Consider the following 17,548-nt stretch of genomic DNA (forward strand, 5'->3'; position numbering starts at 1 on the left):
GTACCTCTGTAGCATGTAGTTACAATCCAGGAAGAGAACAATGTATTGATGTGATATCACACACCTACAAAGGGTTTGTTCAGCTAATGGGACGAGTTATAAAGACACAGAGCTGTGAATATTCAGTAGAACTACTTATCCTCTGATGAAAACACAGTTTCTATGATAAGAATGTCTTCAGTCATGAAACACAACAAGGTGCTTGTTGTCGTCTCCATTACCTTTAATATCATCCTGGTGTCAGGTAATGTTAGAAAAGTTCTTGTGTGATATTTATTTACTTTTCCATTCAAAAGTAAAGTGATGCTTGTTGTGTTTTTTCTACAGGCTCCTCTCTCAGTGACCAAGTTCACCAGAAGCCAACTGATATTTACATCCAGAAAGGAGAAACAGCCAAAATTCAATGTTCACACAGCATCGACAACTACGATCGAATCCTCTGGTACAAACAGTTAAAAAACAGACAGCTACAGTTCCTGGGATACATGGATTACAACAATGCCTATCCAGAGAAAGAATTGGATATTAACATTAATATTAATGGGAGTGCGAGTAAAGACCAGACCTGCACACTGACAATTGAAAAACTCAGTCAAAAAAGCAGTGCTGTGTACTTCTGTGCTGCCGCTTACCACAGTGATACACCTCACTGATCCTCAGTACAAAATCCTCACCATCAGTTTTTCCCCTCTGTAACTAACAGAAGACGTAACAGTTGACATGATGGATCTGATTGTGTAGAATGACTCCACCCACATAATGAAAGGGGAGGGTTTACTCATAAAGCCAAAAGTAGAAATATCTGCTTCAGTCGGTGTGTGAACACTATGAGGATCTTATTTTCTTTCTACAATACAAATAAAACCTCAAAACAATGAAAGTCATTTTCTTCACCATTATTTTTAGTTGTATCCTGTTTGAAGGTAATGAAATCAGAAATATGAAAATGGTGTTTTAATGTTTTCAGAAAATTCAGTTTTGAGATTTCCTGTAGTGAAGTCAGCCTCTTTTTTTAGCTGTGCATTTTTTTACACTGAAAAATTTCAATGTGTTTGTGTTTCATGCTTCTCTGATCCTTTTTTTAACAGGCTCCTCTCTCAGTGACCAAGTTCACCAGAAGCCAGCTGATATTTACATCAAGAAAGGAGAAACAGCCAAAATTCAATGTTCACACAGCATCGACAGCTACAATCAAATCCTCTGGTACAAACAATTAAAAGACAGACAGCTACAGCTCCTGGGATACATGTATGTCAAGGCTGTCACTACAGAGAAAGAATTGGATATTAACATTAACATTAACGGGAGTGCGAGTAAAGACCAGACCTGCACATTGACAATTGAAAAACTCAGTGAAAAAAGCAGTGCTGTGTACTTCTGTGCTGCTAGATACCACAGTGATACACCTCACTGATCCTCAGTACAAAATCCTCTGTGTTACACCTCACAGCTCCTTCCACCATCAGATCTCTATACTGAATCAGGGGTGGTGACTCAGTGATGGTTTACATGATAGCCACAGTGTTTAGAGGAGGAGGGTGTACAATAACACCACCCACAGAGGATTTACTCAAAGACAAGCCTGGAGATAATCAGTATGGCTGATTCACTCATTGCAGCAACAAAATGATCTTTCTAGAGAAAATGATTGTTCTATTTTCTTTTTTGTTGGTTCCAGGTAACATGATTAAAATTGGCTTAAGGGTTCTTTTTTCTTTTAACCAAATCACTTTATACATTAGCACATGGACACTTAGTTTCCTGTAGTAATTTTATTTCAGTGTGGATTTGCCTTCTTTGGCATTTTCTACTATTCAGTTTTCATCTGTGTTTAACGTCATCTTGTATCTGATGCTTCCATGATTCCTTTTTCACAGGTTTGTGCCTCAGTGGTGAAGTTGAACAGATGCCAACCAAGCTGCAGAAAAGTCCGGGACAAACAGCTAAAATCAAATGTTCACACCATATTCAAAACTACAACCAAATCTTCTGGTACAAGCAAATGAAGGACAGACAACTGCAGTTTCTAGGATATGTGTATCTCAACAATGCCTATCCAGAGAAAGAATTGGATATTAACATTAATATTAATGGGAGTGCAAATAAAGACCAGACCTGCACATTGACAATTGAAAAACTCAGTCAAAAAAGCAGTGCTGTGTACTTCTGTGCTGCTAGATACCACAGTGATACACCTCACTGATCCTCAGTACAAAATCCTCACCATCAGTTTTTCCCCTCTGTAACTAACAGAAGACGTAACAGTTGACATGATGGATCTGATTGTGTAGAATGACTCCACCCACATAATGAAAGGGGAGGGTTTACTCATAAAGCCAAAAGTAGAAATATCTGCTTCAGTCGGTGTGTGAACACTATGAGGATCTTATTTTCTTTCTACAATACAAATAAAACCTCAAAACAATGAAAGTCATTTTCTTCACCATTATTTTTAGTTGTATCCTGTTTGAAGGTAATGAAATCCAAAATATGAAAATGGTGTTTTAATGTTTTCAGAAAATTCAGTTTTGAGATTTCCTGTAGTGAAGTCAGCCTCTTTTTTTAGCTGTGCACTTTTTACACTGAAAATTTTCAATGTGTTTGTGTTTCATGCTTCTATGATCCTTTTTTAAAACAGGTTCATCTCTGAATGACCAAGTCCACCAGAAGCCAACTGATATTTACATGCCAAAAGGAGAAACAGCCAAATTTGAATGTTCACACAGTATCAACAACTATGATCAAATCCTCTGGTACAAACAGTTAAAGGATAACACACTGCAGCTCCTGGGATACATGTATGGCAAGGCTGCCACTACAGAGAAAGAATTGGATATTAACATTAATATTAATGGGAGTGCAAATAAAGACCAGACCTGCACATTGACAATTGAAAAACTCAGTGAAAAAAGCAGTGCTGTGTACTTCTGTGCTGCTAGATACCACAGTGATACACCTCACTGATCCTCAGTACAAAAACTGCAGTGCCAGAAAAGCTCAGTCTGATTTAAAACAGTTAGTTGTTTTTATTTTTCCACAGTCAACATCAACAATGGTTTGATGAAATAATCTGACACTATCAGAAATGTACCACTGTATGATGGAGAGATTTATATTCAGTTAACTTGTTTATTAAGGTAATTTAAATTTAAAGAAGAGATTGACAGATAAAAATAACACATTCACTGCTTCCCTTATTAGAACGCAACTAAAAAATTCTGACTCACAGCTGGACTTGTAAAAAACAAATATAATAAACTGTTGAAATGTTGAACCAGAGATTTAGGGGTCAATTCAGGTCTTTGCTCTTTTGTTTCTGCTCATAAGGGGGCAGTGCAGTACCTCTGTAGCATGTAGTTACAATCCAGGAAGAGAACAATGTATTGATGTGATATCACACACCTACAAAGGGTTTGTTCAGCTAATGGGACGAGTTATAAAGACACAGAGCTGTGAATATTCAGTAGAACTACTTATCCTCTGATGAAAACACAGTTTCTATGATAAGAATGTCTTCAGTCATGAAACACAACAAGGTGATTGTTGTCATCTCCATTACCTTTAATATCATCCTGGTGTCAGGTAATGTTAGAAAAGTTCTTGTGTGATATTTATTTACTTTTCCATTCAAAAGTAAAGTGATGCTTGTTGTGTTTCTTCTACAGGCTCCACTCTCAGTGACCAAGTTCACCAGAGTCCAGCTGATATTTACATCCAGAAAGGAGAAACAGCCAAAATTGAATGTTCACACAGCATCGACAGCTACAATCGAATCCTCTGGTACAAACAGTTAAAAAACAGACAGCTACAGCTCCTGGGATACATGGATTACAACAATGCCTATCCAGAGAAAGAATTGGATATTAACATTAACATTAACGGGAGTGCGAGTAAAGACCAGACCTGCACATTGACAATTGAAAAACTCAGTGAAAAAAGCAGTGCTGTGTACTTCTGTGCTGCTAGATACCACAGTGATACACCTCACTGATCCTCAGTACAAAATCCTCTGTGTTACACCTCACAGCTCCTTCCACCATCAGATCTCTATACTGAATCAGGGGTGGTGACTCAGTGATGGTTTACATGATAGCCACAGTGTTTAGAGGAGGAGGGTGTACAATAACACCACCCACAGAGGATTTACTCAAAGACAAGCCTGGAGATAATCAGTATGGCTGATTCACTCATTGCAGCAACAAAATGATCTTTCTAGAGAAAATGATTGTTCTATTTTCTTTTTTGTTGGTTCCAGGTAACATGATTAAAATTGGCTTAAGGGTTCTTTTTTCTTTTAACCAAATCACTTTATACATTAGCACATGGACACTTAGTTTCCTGTAGTAATTTTATTTCAGTGTGGATTTGCCTTCTTTGGCATTTTCTACTATTCAGTTTTCATCTGTGTTTAACGTCATCTTGTATCTGATGCTTCCATGATTCCTTTTTCACAGGTTTGTGCCTCAGTGGTGAAGTTGAACAGATGCCAACCAAGCTGCAGAAAAGTCCGGGACAAACAGCTAAAATCAAATGTTCACACCATATTCAAAACTACAACCGAATCTTTTGGTACAAGCAAATGAAGGACAGACAACTGCAGTTTCTAGGATATCTATTTTTAAATACTGGCTATCCAGAAGCAGGAACAGATGTAGTGATGGATGGAAGTGCAGATAAAGACCAGACCAGCACATTAACAATCTCAAAACTGAATCGCAACAGCAGTGCTGTGTACTTCTGTGCTGCTAGATACCACAGTGATACACCTCACTGATCCTCAGTACAAAATCCTCACCATCAGTTTTTCCCCTCTGTAACTAACAGAAGACGTAACAGTTGACATGATGGATCTGATTGTGTAGAATGACTCCACCCACATAATGAAAGGGGAGGGTTTACTCATAAAGCCAAAAGTAGAAATATCTGCTTCAGTCGGTGTGTGAACACTATGAGGATCTTATTTTCTTTCTTCAATACAAATAAAACCTCAAAACAATGAAAGTCATTTTCTTCACCATTATTTTTAGTTGTATCCTGTTTGAAGGTAATGAAATCAGAAATATGAAAATGGAGTTTAATGTTTTCAGAAAATTCAGTTTTGAGATTTCCTGTAGTGAAGTCAGCCTCTTTTTTTAGCTGTGCATTTTTTACACTGAAAATTTTCAATGTGTTTGTGTTTCATGCTTCTATGGTCCTTTTTTTTAACAGGTTCCTCTCTCAGTGACCAAGTTCACCAGAAGCCAGCTGATATTTACATGCAAAAAGGAACAACAGCCAAATTTTATTGCTAACACAACAGTGCTAGCTACAATCAAATCCTCTGGTACAAACAGTTAAAAGACAGACAGCTACAGCTCCTGGGATACATGTATGTCAAGGATGCCACTACAGAGAAAGAATTGGATATTAACATTAATATTACTGGGAGTGCAAATAAAGACCAGACCTGCACATTGACAATTGAAAAACTCAGTGAAAAAAGCAGTGCTGTGTACTTCTGTGCTGCTAGATACCACAGTGATACACCTCACTGATCCTCAGTACAAAATCCTCTGTGTTACACCTCACAGCTCCTTCCACCATCAGATCTCTATACTGAATCAGGGGTGGTGACTCAGTGATGGTTTACATGATAGCCACAGTGTTTAGAGGAGGAGGGTGTACAATAACACCACCCACAGAGGATTTACTCAAAGACAAGCCTGGAGATAATCAGTATGGCTGATTCACTCATTGCAGCAACAAAATGATCTTTCTAGAGAAAATGATTGTCCTATTTTCTTTTTTGTTGGTTCCAGGTAACATGATTAAAATTGGCTTAAGGGTTCTTTTTTCTTTTAACCAAATCACTTTATACATTAGCACATGGACACTTAGTTTCCTGTAGTAATTTTATTTCAGTGTGGATTTGCCTTCTTTGGCATTTTCTACTATTCAGTTTTCATCTGTGTTTAACGTCATCTTGTATCTGATGCTTCCATGATTCCTTTTTCACAGGTTTGTGCCTCAGTGGTGAAGTTGAACAGATGCCAACCAAGCTGCAGAAAAGTCTGGGACAAACAGCTAAAATCAAATGTTCACACCATATTCAAAACTACAACCAAATCTTCTGGTACAAGCAAATGAAGGACAGACAACTGCAGTTTCTAGGATATCTATTTTTAAATACTGGCTATCCAGAAGCAGGAACAGATGTAGTGATGGATGGAAGTGCAGATAAAGACCAGACCAGCACATTAACAATCTCAAAACTGAATCGCAACAGCAGTGCTGTGTACTTCTGTGCTGCCGCTTACCACAGTGATACACCTCACTGATCCTCAGTACAAAATCCTCACCATCAGTTTTTCCCCTCTGTAACTAACAGAAGACGTAACAGTTGACATGATGGATCTGATTGTGTAGAATGACTCCACCCACATAATGAAAGGGGAGGGTTTACTCATAAAGCCAAAAGTAGAAATATCTGCTTCAGTCGGTGTGTGAACACTATGAGGATCTTATTTTCTTTCTACAATACTAATAAAACCTCAAAACAATGAAAGTCATTTTCTTTACCATTATTTTTAGTTGTATCCTGTTTGAAGGTAATGAAATTAGAAATATGAAAATGGAGTTTAATGTTTTCAGAAAATTCTGTTTTGAGATTTCCTGTAGTGAAGTCAGCCTCTTTTTTTAGCTGTGCATTTTTTACACTGAAAATTTTCAATGTGTTTGTGTTTCATGCTTCTATGATCCTTTTTTTAACAGGTTCCTCTCTCAGTGACCAAGTTCACCAGAAGCCAACTGATATTTACATCCAGAAAGGAGAAACAGCCAAAATTCAATGTTCACACAGCATCGACAACTACAATCAAATCCTCTGGTACAAACAATTAAAAGACAGACAGCTACAGCTCCTGGGATACATGTATGTCAAGGCTGTCACTACAGAGAAAGAATTGGATATTAACATTAACATTAACGGGAGTGCAAATAAAGACCAGACCTGCACATTGACAATTGAAAAACTCAGTGAAAAAAGCAGTGCTGTGTACTTCTGTGCTGCTAGATACCACAGTGATACACCTCACTGATCCTCAGTACAAAATCTGCAGTGCCAGAAAAGCTCAGTCTGATTTCAAACAGTTAGTTTTTTTTTTTTTTTTTCCTCACAGTCAACATCAACAATGGTTTGATGAAATAATCTGACACTATCAGAAATGTACCACTGTATGATGGAGAGATTGATATTTAGTTAACTTGTTTATTAAGGTAATTTAAATTTAAAGAAGAGATTGACAGATAAAAATAACACATTCACTGCTTCCCTCATTAGAACGCAACTAAAAAATTCTGACTCACAGCTGGACTTGTAAAAAACAAATATAATAAACTGCTGAAATGTTGAACCAGAGATTTAGGGGTCAATTCAGGTCTTTGCTCTTTTGTTTCTGCTCATAAGGGGGCAGTGCAGTACCTCTGTAGCATGTAGTTACAATCCAGGAAGAGAACAATGTATTGATGTGATATCACACACCTACAAAGGGTTTGTTCAGCTAATGGGACGAGTTATAAAGACACAGAGCTGTGAATATTCAGTAAAACTACTTATCCTCTGATGAAAACACAGTTTCTATGATAAGAATGTCTTCAGTCATGAAACACAACAAGGTGCTTGTTGTCGTCTCCATTACCTTTAATATCATCCTGGTGTCAGGTAATGTTAGAAAAGTTCTTGTGTGATATTTATTTACTTTTCCATTCAAAAGTTAAGTGATGCTTGTTGTGTTTTTTCTACAGGCTCCTCTCTCAGTGACCAAGTTCACCAGAGTCCAGCTGATATTTACATCCAGAAAGGAGAAACAGCCAAAATTGAATGTTCACACAGCATCAACAGCTACAATCGAATCCTCTGGTACAAACAGTTAAAAAACAGACAGCTACAGCTCCTGGGATACATGAATATAAACAATCCCTATCCAGAGAAAGAATTGGATATTAACATTAATATTAATGGGAGTGCAAATAAAGACCAGACCTGCACATTGACAATTGAAAAACTCAGTCAAAACAGCAGTGCTGTGTACTTCTGTGCTGCTAGATACCACAGCGATACACCTCACTGATCCTCAGTACAAAATCCTCACCATCAGTTTTTCCCCTCTGTAACTAACAGAAGACGTAACAGTTGACATGATGGATCTGATTGTGTAGAATGACTCCACCCACATAATGAAAGGGGAGGGTTTACTCATAAAGCCAAAAGTAGAAATATCTGCTTCAGTCGTTGTGTGAACACTATGAGGATCTTATTTTCTTTCTACAATACAAATAAAACCTCAAAACAATGAAAGTCATTTTCTTCACCATTATTTTTAGTTGTATCCTGTTTGAAGGTAATGAAATCCAAAATATGAAAATGGTGTTTTAATGTTTTCAGAAAATTCAGTTTTGAGATTTCCTGTAGTGAAGTCAGCCTCTTTTTTTAGCTGTGCACTTTTTACACTGAAAATTTTCAATGTGTTTGTGTTTCATGCTTCTATGATCCTTTTTTAAAACAGGTTCATCTCTGAATGACCAAGTCCACCAGAAGCCAACTGATATTTACATGCCAAAAGGAGAAACAGCCAAATTTGAATGTTCACACAGTATCAACAACTATGATCAAATCCTCTGGTACAAACAGTTAAAGGATAACACACTACAGTTCCTGGGATACATGTATGGCAAGGCTGCCACTACAGAGAAAGAATTGGATATTAACATTAATATTAATGGGAGTGCAAATAAAGACCAGACCTGCACATTGACAATTGAAAAACTCAGTGAAAAAAGCAGTGCTGTGTACTTCTGTGCTGCTAGATACCACAGTGATACACCTCACTGATCCTCAGTACAAAAACTGCAGTGCCAGAAAAGCTCAGTCTGATTTAAAACAGTTAGTTGTTTTTATTTTTCCACAGTCAACATCAACAATGGTTTGATGAAATAATCTGACACTATCAGAAATGTACCACTGTATGATGGAGAGATTTATATTCAGTTAACTTGTTTATTAAGGTAATTTAAATTTAAAGAAGAGATTGACAGATAAAAATAACACATTCACTGCTTCCCTTATTAGAACGCAACTAAAAAATTCTGACTCACAGCTGGACTTGTAAAAAACAAATATAATAAACTGTTGAAATGTTGAACCAGAGATTTAGGGGTCAATTCAGGTCTTTGCTCTTTTGTTTCTGCTCATAAGGGGGCAGTGCAGTACCTCTGTAGCATGTAGTTACAATCCAGGAAGAGAACAATGTATTGATGTGATATCACACACCTACAAAGGGTTTGTTCAGCTAATGGGACGAGTTATAATGACACAGAGCTGTGAATATTCAGTAGAACTACTTATCCTCTGATGAAAACACAGTTTCTATGATAAGAATGTCTTCAGTCATGAAACACAACAAGGTGCTTGTTGTCGTCTCCATTACCTTTAATATCATCCTGGTGTCAGGTAATGTTAGAAAAGTTCTTGTGTGATATTTATTTACTTTTCCATTCAAAAGTAAAGTGATGCTTGTTGTGTTTTTTCTACAGGCTCCTCTCTCAGTGACCAAGTCCACCAGAGTCCAGCTGATATTTACATCCAGAAAGGAGAAACAGCCAAAATTGAATGTTCACACAGCATCAACAGCTACAATCGAATCCTCTGGTACAAACAGTTAAAAAACAGACAGCTACAGCTCCTGGGATACATGGATTACAACAATGCCTATCCAGAGAAAGAATTGGATATTAACATTAACATTAACGGGAGTGCGAGTAAAGACCAGACCTGCACATTGACAATTGAAAAACTCAGTGAAAAAAGCAGTGCTGTGTACTTCTGTGCTGCTAGATACCACAGTGATACACCTCACTGATCCTCAGTACAAAATCCTCTGTGTTACACCTCACAGCTCCTTCCACCATCAGATCTCTATACTGAATCAGGGGTGGTGACTCAGTGATGGTTTACATGATAGCCACAGTGTTTAGAGGAGGAGGGTGTACAATAACACCACCCACAGAGGATTTACTCAAAGACAAGCCTGGAGATAATCAGTATGGCTGATTCACTCATTGCAGCAACAAAATGATCTTTCTAGAGAAAATGATTGTTCTATTTTCTTTTTTGTTGGTTCCAGGTAACATGATTAAAATTGGCTTAAGGGTTCTTTTTTCTTTTAACCAAATCACTTTATACATTAGCACATGGACACTTAGTTTCCTGTCGTAATTTTATTTCAGTGTGGATTTGCCTTCTTTGGCATTTTCTACTATTCAGTTTTCATCTGTGTTTAACGTCATCTTGTATCTGATGCTTCCATGATTCCTTTTTCACAGGTTTGTGCCTCAGTGGTGAAGTTGAACAGATGCCAACCAAGCTGCAGAAAAGTCCGGGACAAACAGCTAAAATCAAATGTTCACACCATATTCAAAACTACAACCGAATCTTTTGGTACAAGCAAATGAAGGACAGACAACTGCAGTTTCTAGGATATCTATTTTTAAATACTGGCTATCCAGAAGCAGGAACAGATGTAGTGATGGATGGAAGTGCAGATAAAGACCAGACCAGCACATTAACAATCTCAAAACTGAATCGCAACAGCAGTGCTGTGTACTTCTGTGCTGCTAGATACCACAGTGATACACCTCACTGATCCTCAGTACAAAATCCTCACCATCAGTTTTTCCCCTCTGTAACTAACAGAAGACGTAACAGTTGACATGATGGATCTGATTGTGTAGAATGACTCCACCCACATAATGAAAGGGGAGGGTTTACTCATAAAGCCAAAAGTAGAAATATCTGCTTCAGTCGGTGTGTGAACACTATGAGGATCTTATTTTCTTTCTACAATACAAATAAAACCTCAAAACAATGAAAGTCATTTTCTTCACCATTATTTTTAGTTGTATCCTGTTTGAAGGTAATGAAATCCAAAATATGAAAATGGTGTTTTAATGTTTTCAGAAAATTCAGTTTTGAGATTTCCTGTAGTGAAGTCAGCCTCTTTTTTTAGCTGTGCATTTTTTACACTGAAAATTTTCAATGTGTTTGTGTTTCATGCTTCTATGATCCTTTTTTAAAACAGGTTCATCTCTGAATGACCAAGTCCACCAGAAGCCAGCTGATATTTACATGCCAAAAGGAGAAACAGCCAAATTTGAATGTTCACACAGCATCAACAGCTACGATCGAATCCTCTGGTACAAACAGTTAAACAACAGACAGCTACAGTTCCTGGTATACATGTATCTCAACAATGCCTATCCAGAGAAAGAATTGGATATTAACATTAACATTAATGGGAGTGCAAATAAAGACCAGACCTGCACATTGACAATTGAAAAACTCAGTGAAAAAAGCAGTGCTGTGTACTTCTGTGCTGCTAGATACCACAGTGATACACCTCACTGATCCTCAGTACAAAAACTGCAGTGCCAGAAAAGCTCAGTCTTATTTAAAACAGTTAGTTGGGTTTTTTTTTCACAGTCAACATCAACAATGGTTTGATGAAATAATCTGACACTATCAGAAATGTACCACTGTATGATGGAGAGATTGATATTTAGTTAACTTGTTTATTAAGGTAATTTAAATTTAAAGAAGAGATTGACAGATAAAAATAACACATTCACTGCTTCCCTCATTAGAACGCAACTAAAAAATTCTGACTCACAGCTGGACTTGTAAAAAACAAATATAATAAACTGCTGAAATGTTGAACCAGAGATTTAGGGGTCAATTCAGGTCTTTGCTCTTTTGTTTCTGCTCATAAGGGGGCAGTGCAGTACCTCTGTAGCATGTAGTTACAATCCAGGAAGAGAACAATGTATTGATGTGATATCACACACCTACAAAGGGTTTGTTCAGCTAATGGGACGAGTTATAAAGACACAGAGCTGTGAATATTCAGTAAAACTACTTATCCTCTGATGAAAACACAGTTCCTATGATAAGAATGTCTTCAGTCATGAAACACAACAAGGTGATTGTTGTCGTCTCCATTACCTTTAATATCATCCTGGTGTCAGGTAATGTTAGAAAAGTTCTTGTATGATATTTATTTACTTTTCCATTCAAAAGTAAAGTGATGCTTGTTGTGTTTTTTCTACAGGCTCCTCTCTCAGTGACCAAGTCCACCAGAAGCCAACTGATATTTACATCCAGAAAGGAGAAACAGCCAAAATTGAATGTTCACACAGCATCAACAGCTACGATCGAATCCTCTGGTACAAACAGTTAAAAAACAGACAGCTACAGTTCCTGGGATACATGAATTTCATCAATCCCTATCCAGAGAAAGAATTGGATATTAACATTAACATTAACGGGAGTGCGAGTAAAGACCAGACCTGCACATTGACAATTGAAAAACTCAGTGAAAAAAGCAGTGCTGTGTACTTCTGTGCTGCTAGATACCACAGTGATACACCTCACTGATCCTCAGTACAAAATCCTCACCATCAGTATTACAGCCAGCTGAGGGTCTGACAGTATGATTGTACAGAATGACACCACCCACATCATGAAATGGGAGGGTTTACTGAAGAAGGTGATAGTGGAAATATCTGTTTCACTCATAGCAGGAACAAAATGATGATCTTGTCTTTAGTATGAATAATAGCTCAAAAAACAAAATGAAAATGTATTTTCGTTTATAGTGCATTTATTTTAAGCTGTACTCTTGATTCAAGATAAATAAATTATTTTAGTAATCTGAACTCTAGTTTTTGGATAATTGTTTGGAGATTTGCAGTACTTCACTAGAGTCCAGTTTTTTGATTTGTTTGTGTTTGATGCGGGCAGCACGTCTGCGTGGGTTTTCTCTGGGTACTCCGGGTTCCTCCCACCGTCCAAAGACGTGCATGTATAGGTTAACTGGAGACTCTAAATTGACCGTAGGTGTGAACGTGAGCGGATGTTTGTCTCTGTTTGTCCTTGTGTGTTGGCCCTGCGATGGAGTGAGTGTGTTTGATGCTTATGTGATCCTGTTTCAGCAGGTAAATCTATGACTGACAAAGTCCATCAGAAGCCAGCTGATATTTACATCCAACAAGACAAATGAGCCAAAATTGAATGTTTTTATGAAATCCTCTGGTACAAACAATGAAAAAAAAAAAAAAAAAAAGACAGAGAGGGATACATAAAAGGAAACACTGGATTTCCAGAGACTGGACCAGATGTGCAAATAAAGATCAGTTCTGCATGTTAACTGAAAATCTCTACATCACCTTACTTCTGTGCTGCAACATACCACAGTACCACATATCACTGCTCCTCTACAAAAACATTGACATCTTGTAACTTTAAACCCACAGCCCCTTACACCTGCGTTCCTTCCTGTCATTAGGTGGCAGTATATTTATATGGTTGTAGTGGCAGTTGAGAGGATGATTACTGTTTCAAGGAGGAAGCACCACGACACTAGCCCTTTACAGAGCTTAGGTTTATTTGGCTAATGTGAGAGTTTAAGGAGGTTGGAAATAATCAGTACAGCTGCTGATACACTGAAGAAAGCACAATAAGGGTTAAACAAAAACTTTTGGAAATCAAAATGAGTGTCCTGCTTTTGTTTTTCCTCAGCAATACCATTCTGGTTCCAGGTAACACCATCTAAATTACATTTATTTTTAACATAAAAAAAAAAATGAGTGCAGCCATTCTTTCACATCAGTGTTATTTCAACTGTGCTGATATGACGATCCACTTCTTCGACTGTATTTTACTTAACTGATCCTTTTTCTCCCCCCCCCCTACAGGTTCTTCTCTCAAAACCAATGTCAACCAGATTCCATCTGACATGTACAAGCAACCAAAAGAAACAGCCAGAATCAACTGTTCACACAGTGTTGATACTTATAATCGAATTCTTTGGTACAAGCAGTCAAATGGAAAAATGCAGTTTCTGGGATACATGGTAGGAAATTCTGCAAAGGTTGAGGATGGAGTGAGTGTGAAGTTGAATGGGGGAGCAAGTAAAGGCGATACGTGCACATTGACAATTGATGAAGTCATCTCAAGCAGCAGTGCAGTGTACTTCTGTGCTGCTAGTTATCACAGTGCTACACATCACTGGTCCTCAGTACAAAAACCTTTATTTCACCGTCACCAGCTCACAGCCCCTGACACCTGGAATAAGATATTATAACCAATATTGGTTTTTGTTCTGATGAAGATCAGAGATTCAAATGGGAGGTCCTTTTTGTGAAGTGATGCTCTGAATGTCACCTCCCAGTATAAAAAGCAGTTTGAGACATTCAGAATTTCTTCTGTGGCTGCCACTCATTTAATTAAAAATCGAAATTATGATGTATCAAGTCCTCATCACATTTATAGTCTCATCTTTGTGGCTTCAAGGTACGAGAACACATTTTTATTTTGTGCAGTTCGAGGAAAGCTTAGGAGAGAATACATGTAGTATCTCATTTAGATTGTGCTGAAATTATCATTAGCATTATCAAAGTCAGAACAGGAAAAGAATAACTGAATTGTTAAAACGGTTTTATTATAAATGTTATGCAAAATTTAAATTTAAATCTAACTTGTTGGAATTTTTTTCCTCTTCAAACAGCCATATAAATCAAACATTAATTGTGACTTTTCTCCAAACAGTTCACTGCCAGGGTGTGACCCAACACCCAGAAATCAGATGGGAGTATGTGTCTAAGTCCACAGAGATGAACTGCAGCCACAACAAAGATGCTGGTCATAATCAGATGTACTGGTACAGGCAGCGTCCAGGGGAGACCATGAAGCTCATTGTTTATACGCTTTTTGGAGGACAGCCAGACTATGGGAAGGCCCCTGAAAACAAATATGCAGCTGTCAAAGAAAGCATAGAGAGTGGCACTCTGACTGTGAACAACTTAGAGGCAGAGGATGGTGGTGTGTACTTTTGTGCTGTCAGTAAACACAGTGAACAAAAACTGCTTACATATAAATATGATTTAATAAAGACCTGATTCTGTCTTTTATATGTCCCCTGTAGGTGGCACTAGAGCTTCAGAAATACTCTTCCATTCAACACACAGCACTGATGCATCAGCTTCATTCTGAGGGGAGGGTGATAATAAAAGAGTGAACAATGAAACGTTCAGTCAAGATCTTAGAATTACTCAGCGCCCTGAGATCATTCAAAGAGGACGACAACATGCCAACATTATACTTTTTATTTTGGCAATTTGGTAATCATTTTTATCATTGCAGGAATATCACGTCAGTTATGGTTTCTGCACAGTTCACTAATTTTGTCTGTTTTCAGGTCTTTCTCTGGGTTTTTTGGTCCATCAGTCTTCTGAGCTCATCAAACAATGACCAAGTGGAGATTTCTTGTAACCATAGTAAAACTGATTATAGAGTGATGCTCTGGTACCAGCGCTCACCTGGAGACACAGCTATGAAACTAATCGGATATTTGAACTTTAAAGCTGTTACAATGGAAGATTCATATGTGAAGTATTTCACCATCTCTGGGGATTTGGGTGGGAATACAGAAAAGAAAAGCTCTCTGACATTCAAACCTGTGACACCAGAGCAAAGTACTTCACTACTGTGCAGCTAGAGAAGCATACTGACATGAACAACTGCATAAACTATCACCATTGGGTTTGAATGACAGTCTGCTCACAGACACCTGCTTTTGTGGTCATATCTTAGTTTGATGCAATCACATCATCAGTCAATGCAGTTGTGTTTATATTTCTGTTCACTAAAACATAACTTATCATAAAAGAAGTTTCTATTTATTCTACTTTAACTTCTATTTCATCTCCTCTTTCCAAAGTTCTCTGAGTTTTGGTTGATTGACCAACTCATCTCTTTGTATTCTTCCCTTCATTTAATTTTTCTGCTATTGACAAATTAAAATCCTGTTAGTGAGTTAGAAGTGCCAGCCATTAACATAATTTCAATTAAAATCACAAATCTATTGTGAATGATAATCAACTTGTCAAAGTTTAATATTTCTAAAAGTAAAAGCTTTTAAACGCTTTGTTGAGGATGCCCTCTGTTGATGTTAATTTTATTCCAAGTGAAAATCACTACTTTTATTGTGAGGACGCAAGCATGAAACCATTCTTGAGGAGCACACTGAGTTAGAAGTAAGTATTTTACACAGAAGGGTCAGGACCGTGGCCATAAATCTTTCCTTAAGCTGCTCTACAACTATGAGTGTGTCGAGCTGTGCTCTGATTTTCCTGCCTCACTTTCTGCATCTCCAGATCCTCAAAGAACTGCAGAGACTCAGATGGTTTATGACATTCAACATGACGCCACCTGCCCTCATCATTTCCACCATTATTGTGATTTGGATTAAAGGTATTGTGTATTCATTAAGCCACTTTGACTCTGAATTGAATATTTTCAGATCTGATGATGTTTACGTTAAAAACAAAATGTAGAATAATATTCATGTCAACTTTCTTCAGCCATTTTATTCCTCAATGCTTCACTTTAAATACTTGACATTGCTTTTTTTATATCTCTTCACAGGTGTTTACCTTAATAAAGAAAAATTAGTGTTTCAATCTCCAGCTGAACTGCTTGAGAAGCCTAAAACTAGTATCAAGCTGAATTTAACGCATCAAATTCCAAACTATGACACAATTCTTTGGTATCAGCGCTCACCAGGGGACACATCTCTAAAGCTGATTGGCTATATGAGTTATAAGACTGCTAAAGTTGAGCCAAATTATGGTAGTGACTTTCAAGTGAGTGGAGATGGAGAGAAAACTGTTTTTCTTCACATCTCAAACCTGAGCCACACACACAGCGGAGAATATTTTGGAGCAGCCAGTCAGCACAGTAATAAACATAGTGGTTCCCTCATACAAAAACCATATGATTGATAGAGCAGATAACAGCAACAGGAAGCCACTGAACCACAGCTCAAATACCCCTTTAACAGCTATGAAGGTTTGGGATTAATTTTACTATGTAGTCTGAACATTTGTTTTGTCCCTTGTTGTCCTGTCAATTATACATGTTCGGAAAACATGTTTTTCGAACATGTATACTTTCCAGCAGCTAAAGAGTGCAGTCACAACTACTCCTGTGATTCCTCACAGTCAATGAGCTTTGTCGACTCCTCTGTCACGTCTCAATTCTGTCGTCATTTCCTCCCTTCAGATTATAAGTGTTGGCTCTTGGAATTTTCTTTCATTTTATTTCCTTGTGAAAAGTCAAAATGATACGAGGGATCAACTCCTCCACCTTCTTGTTACTCTGGGTTGCAGGTAAAGTTGATATTTGAAAGGATTAAAAACACAATTACAACATTGCCTCTTCACATCTAATATTCCTGTATGTTAATTGTTTGTAGTTCTGGGGTGAACTTTTGATTTCACCTGTGTAAAAAGCATATTCAAAACATGTAAAGACACCGGTAATATTATTGATGTAGTGGAGATGTTTTTCCTGCAAACAAGAGCTTTTATTTTTCTGTTTCAGGCGTTTCTGAGTCCGTGCTGATCACTCAGTGGCCCCACTATATCTTTGCTGCTCCCAGAAGCCCAGCAGAAATAA

The 17,548-nt window shown here is 37.6% G+C and overlaps 1 protein-coding gene and 1 gene segment (V, D, J or C); both read left to right on the top strand.

Moving 5' to 3' along the window:
- Nucleotides 1-3,509: 3,509 nt before the first annotated feature.
- LOC115036448 (T cell receptor alpha variable 13-1) lies at nt 3,510-12,473 on the top strand. Its single transcript, XM_075353355.1, has 2 exons — nt 3,510-3,582; nt 12,141-12,473. The coding sequence occupies exons 1-2, from the start codon at nt 3,510-3,512 to the stop codon at nt 12,464-12,466; spliced, it is 399 nt and encodes a 132-aa protein (XP_075209470.1). The 3' UTR covers nt 12,467-12,473.
- A 1,828-nt stretch (nt 12,474-14,301) lies between these two features.
- LOC115036238 (T cell receptor beta variable 6-6-like) lies at nt 14,302-15,082 on the top strand. The segment is given in 3 exon segments: nt 14,302-14,383; nt 14,639-14,932; nt 15,015-15,082. Coding segments are annotated over 3 exon segments (414 nt in total).
- Nucleotides 15,083-17,548: the final 2,466 nt, after the last annotated feature.

The sequence above is a fragment of the Echeneis naucrates genome, chromosome 22, assembly GCF_900963305.1.
Source record: "Echeneis naucrates chromosome 22, fEcheNa1.1, whole genome shotgun sequence".
Lineage (NCBI taxonomy): Eukaryota > Metazoa > Chordata > Actinopteri > Carangiformes > Echeneidae > Echeneis > Echeneis naucrates.

Excerpts from the sequence above, each read along its gene's own strand:
- LOC115036448 (XM_075353355.1), top strand. The coding sequence starts at position 3,510 with ATGTCTTCAGTCATGAAACACAACAAGGTGATTGTTGTCATCTCCATT. Across the intron at positions 3,583-12,140 it reads TAATATCATCCTGGTGTCAG|GCTCCTCTCTCAGTGACCAA; the intron begins GTAATGTTAGAA and ends TTTTTTCTACAG.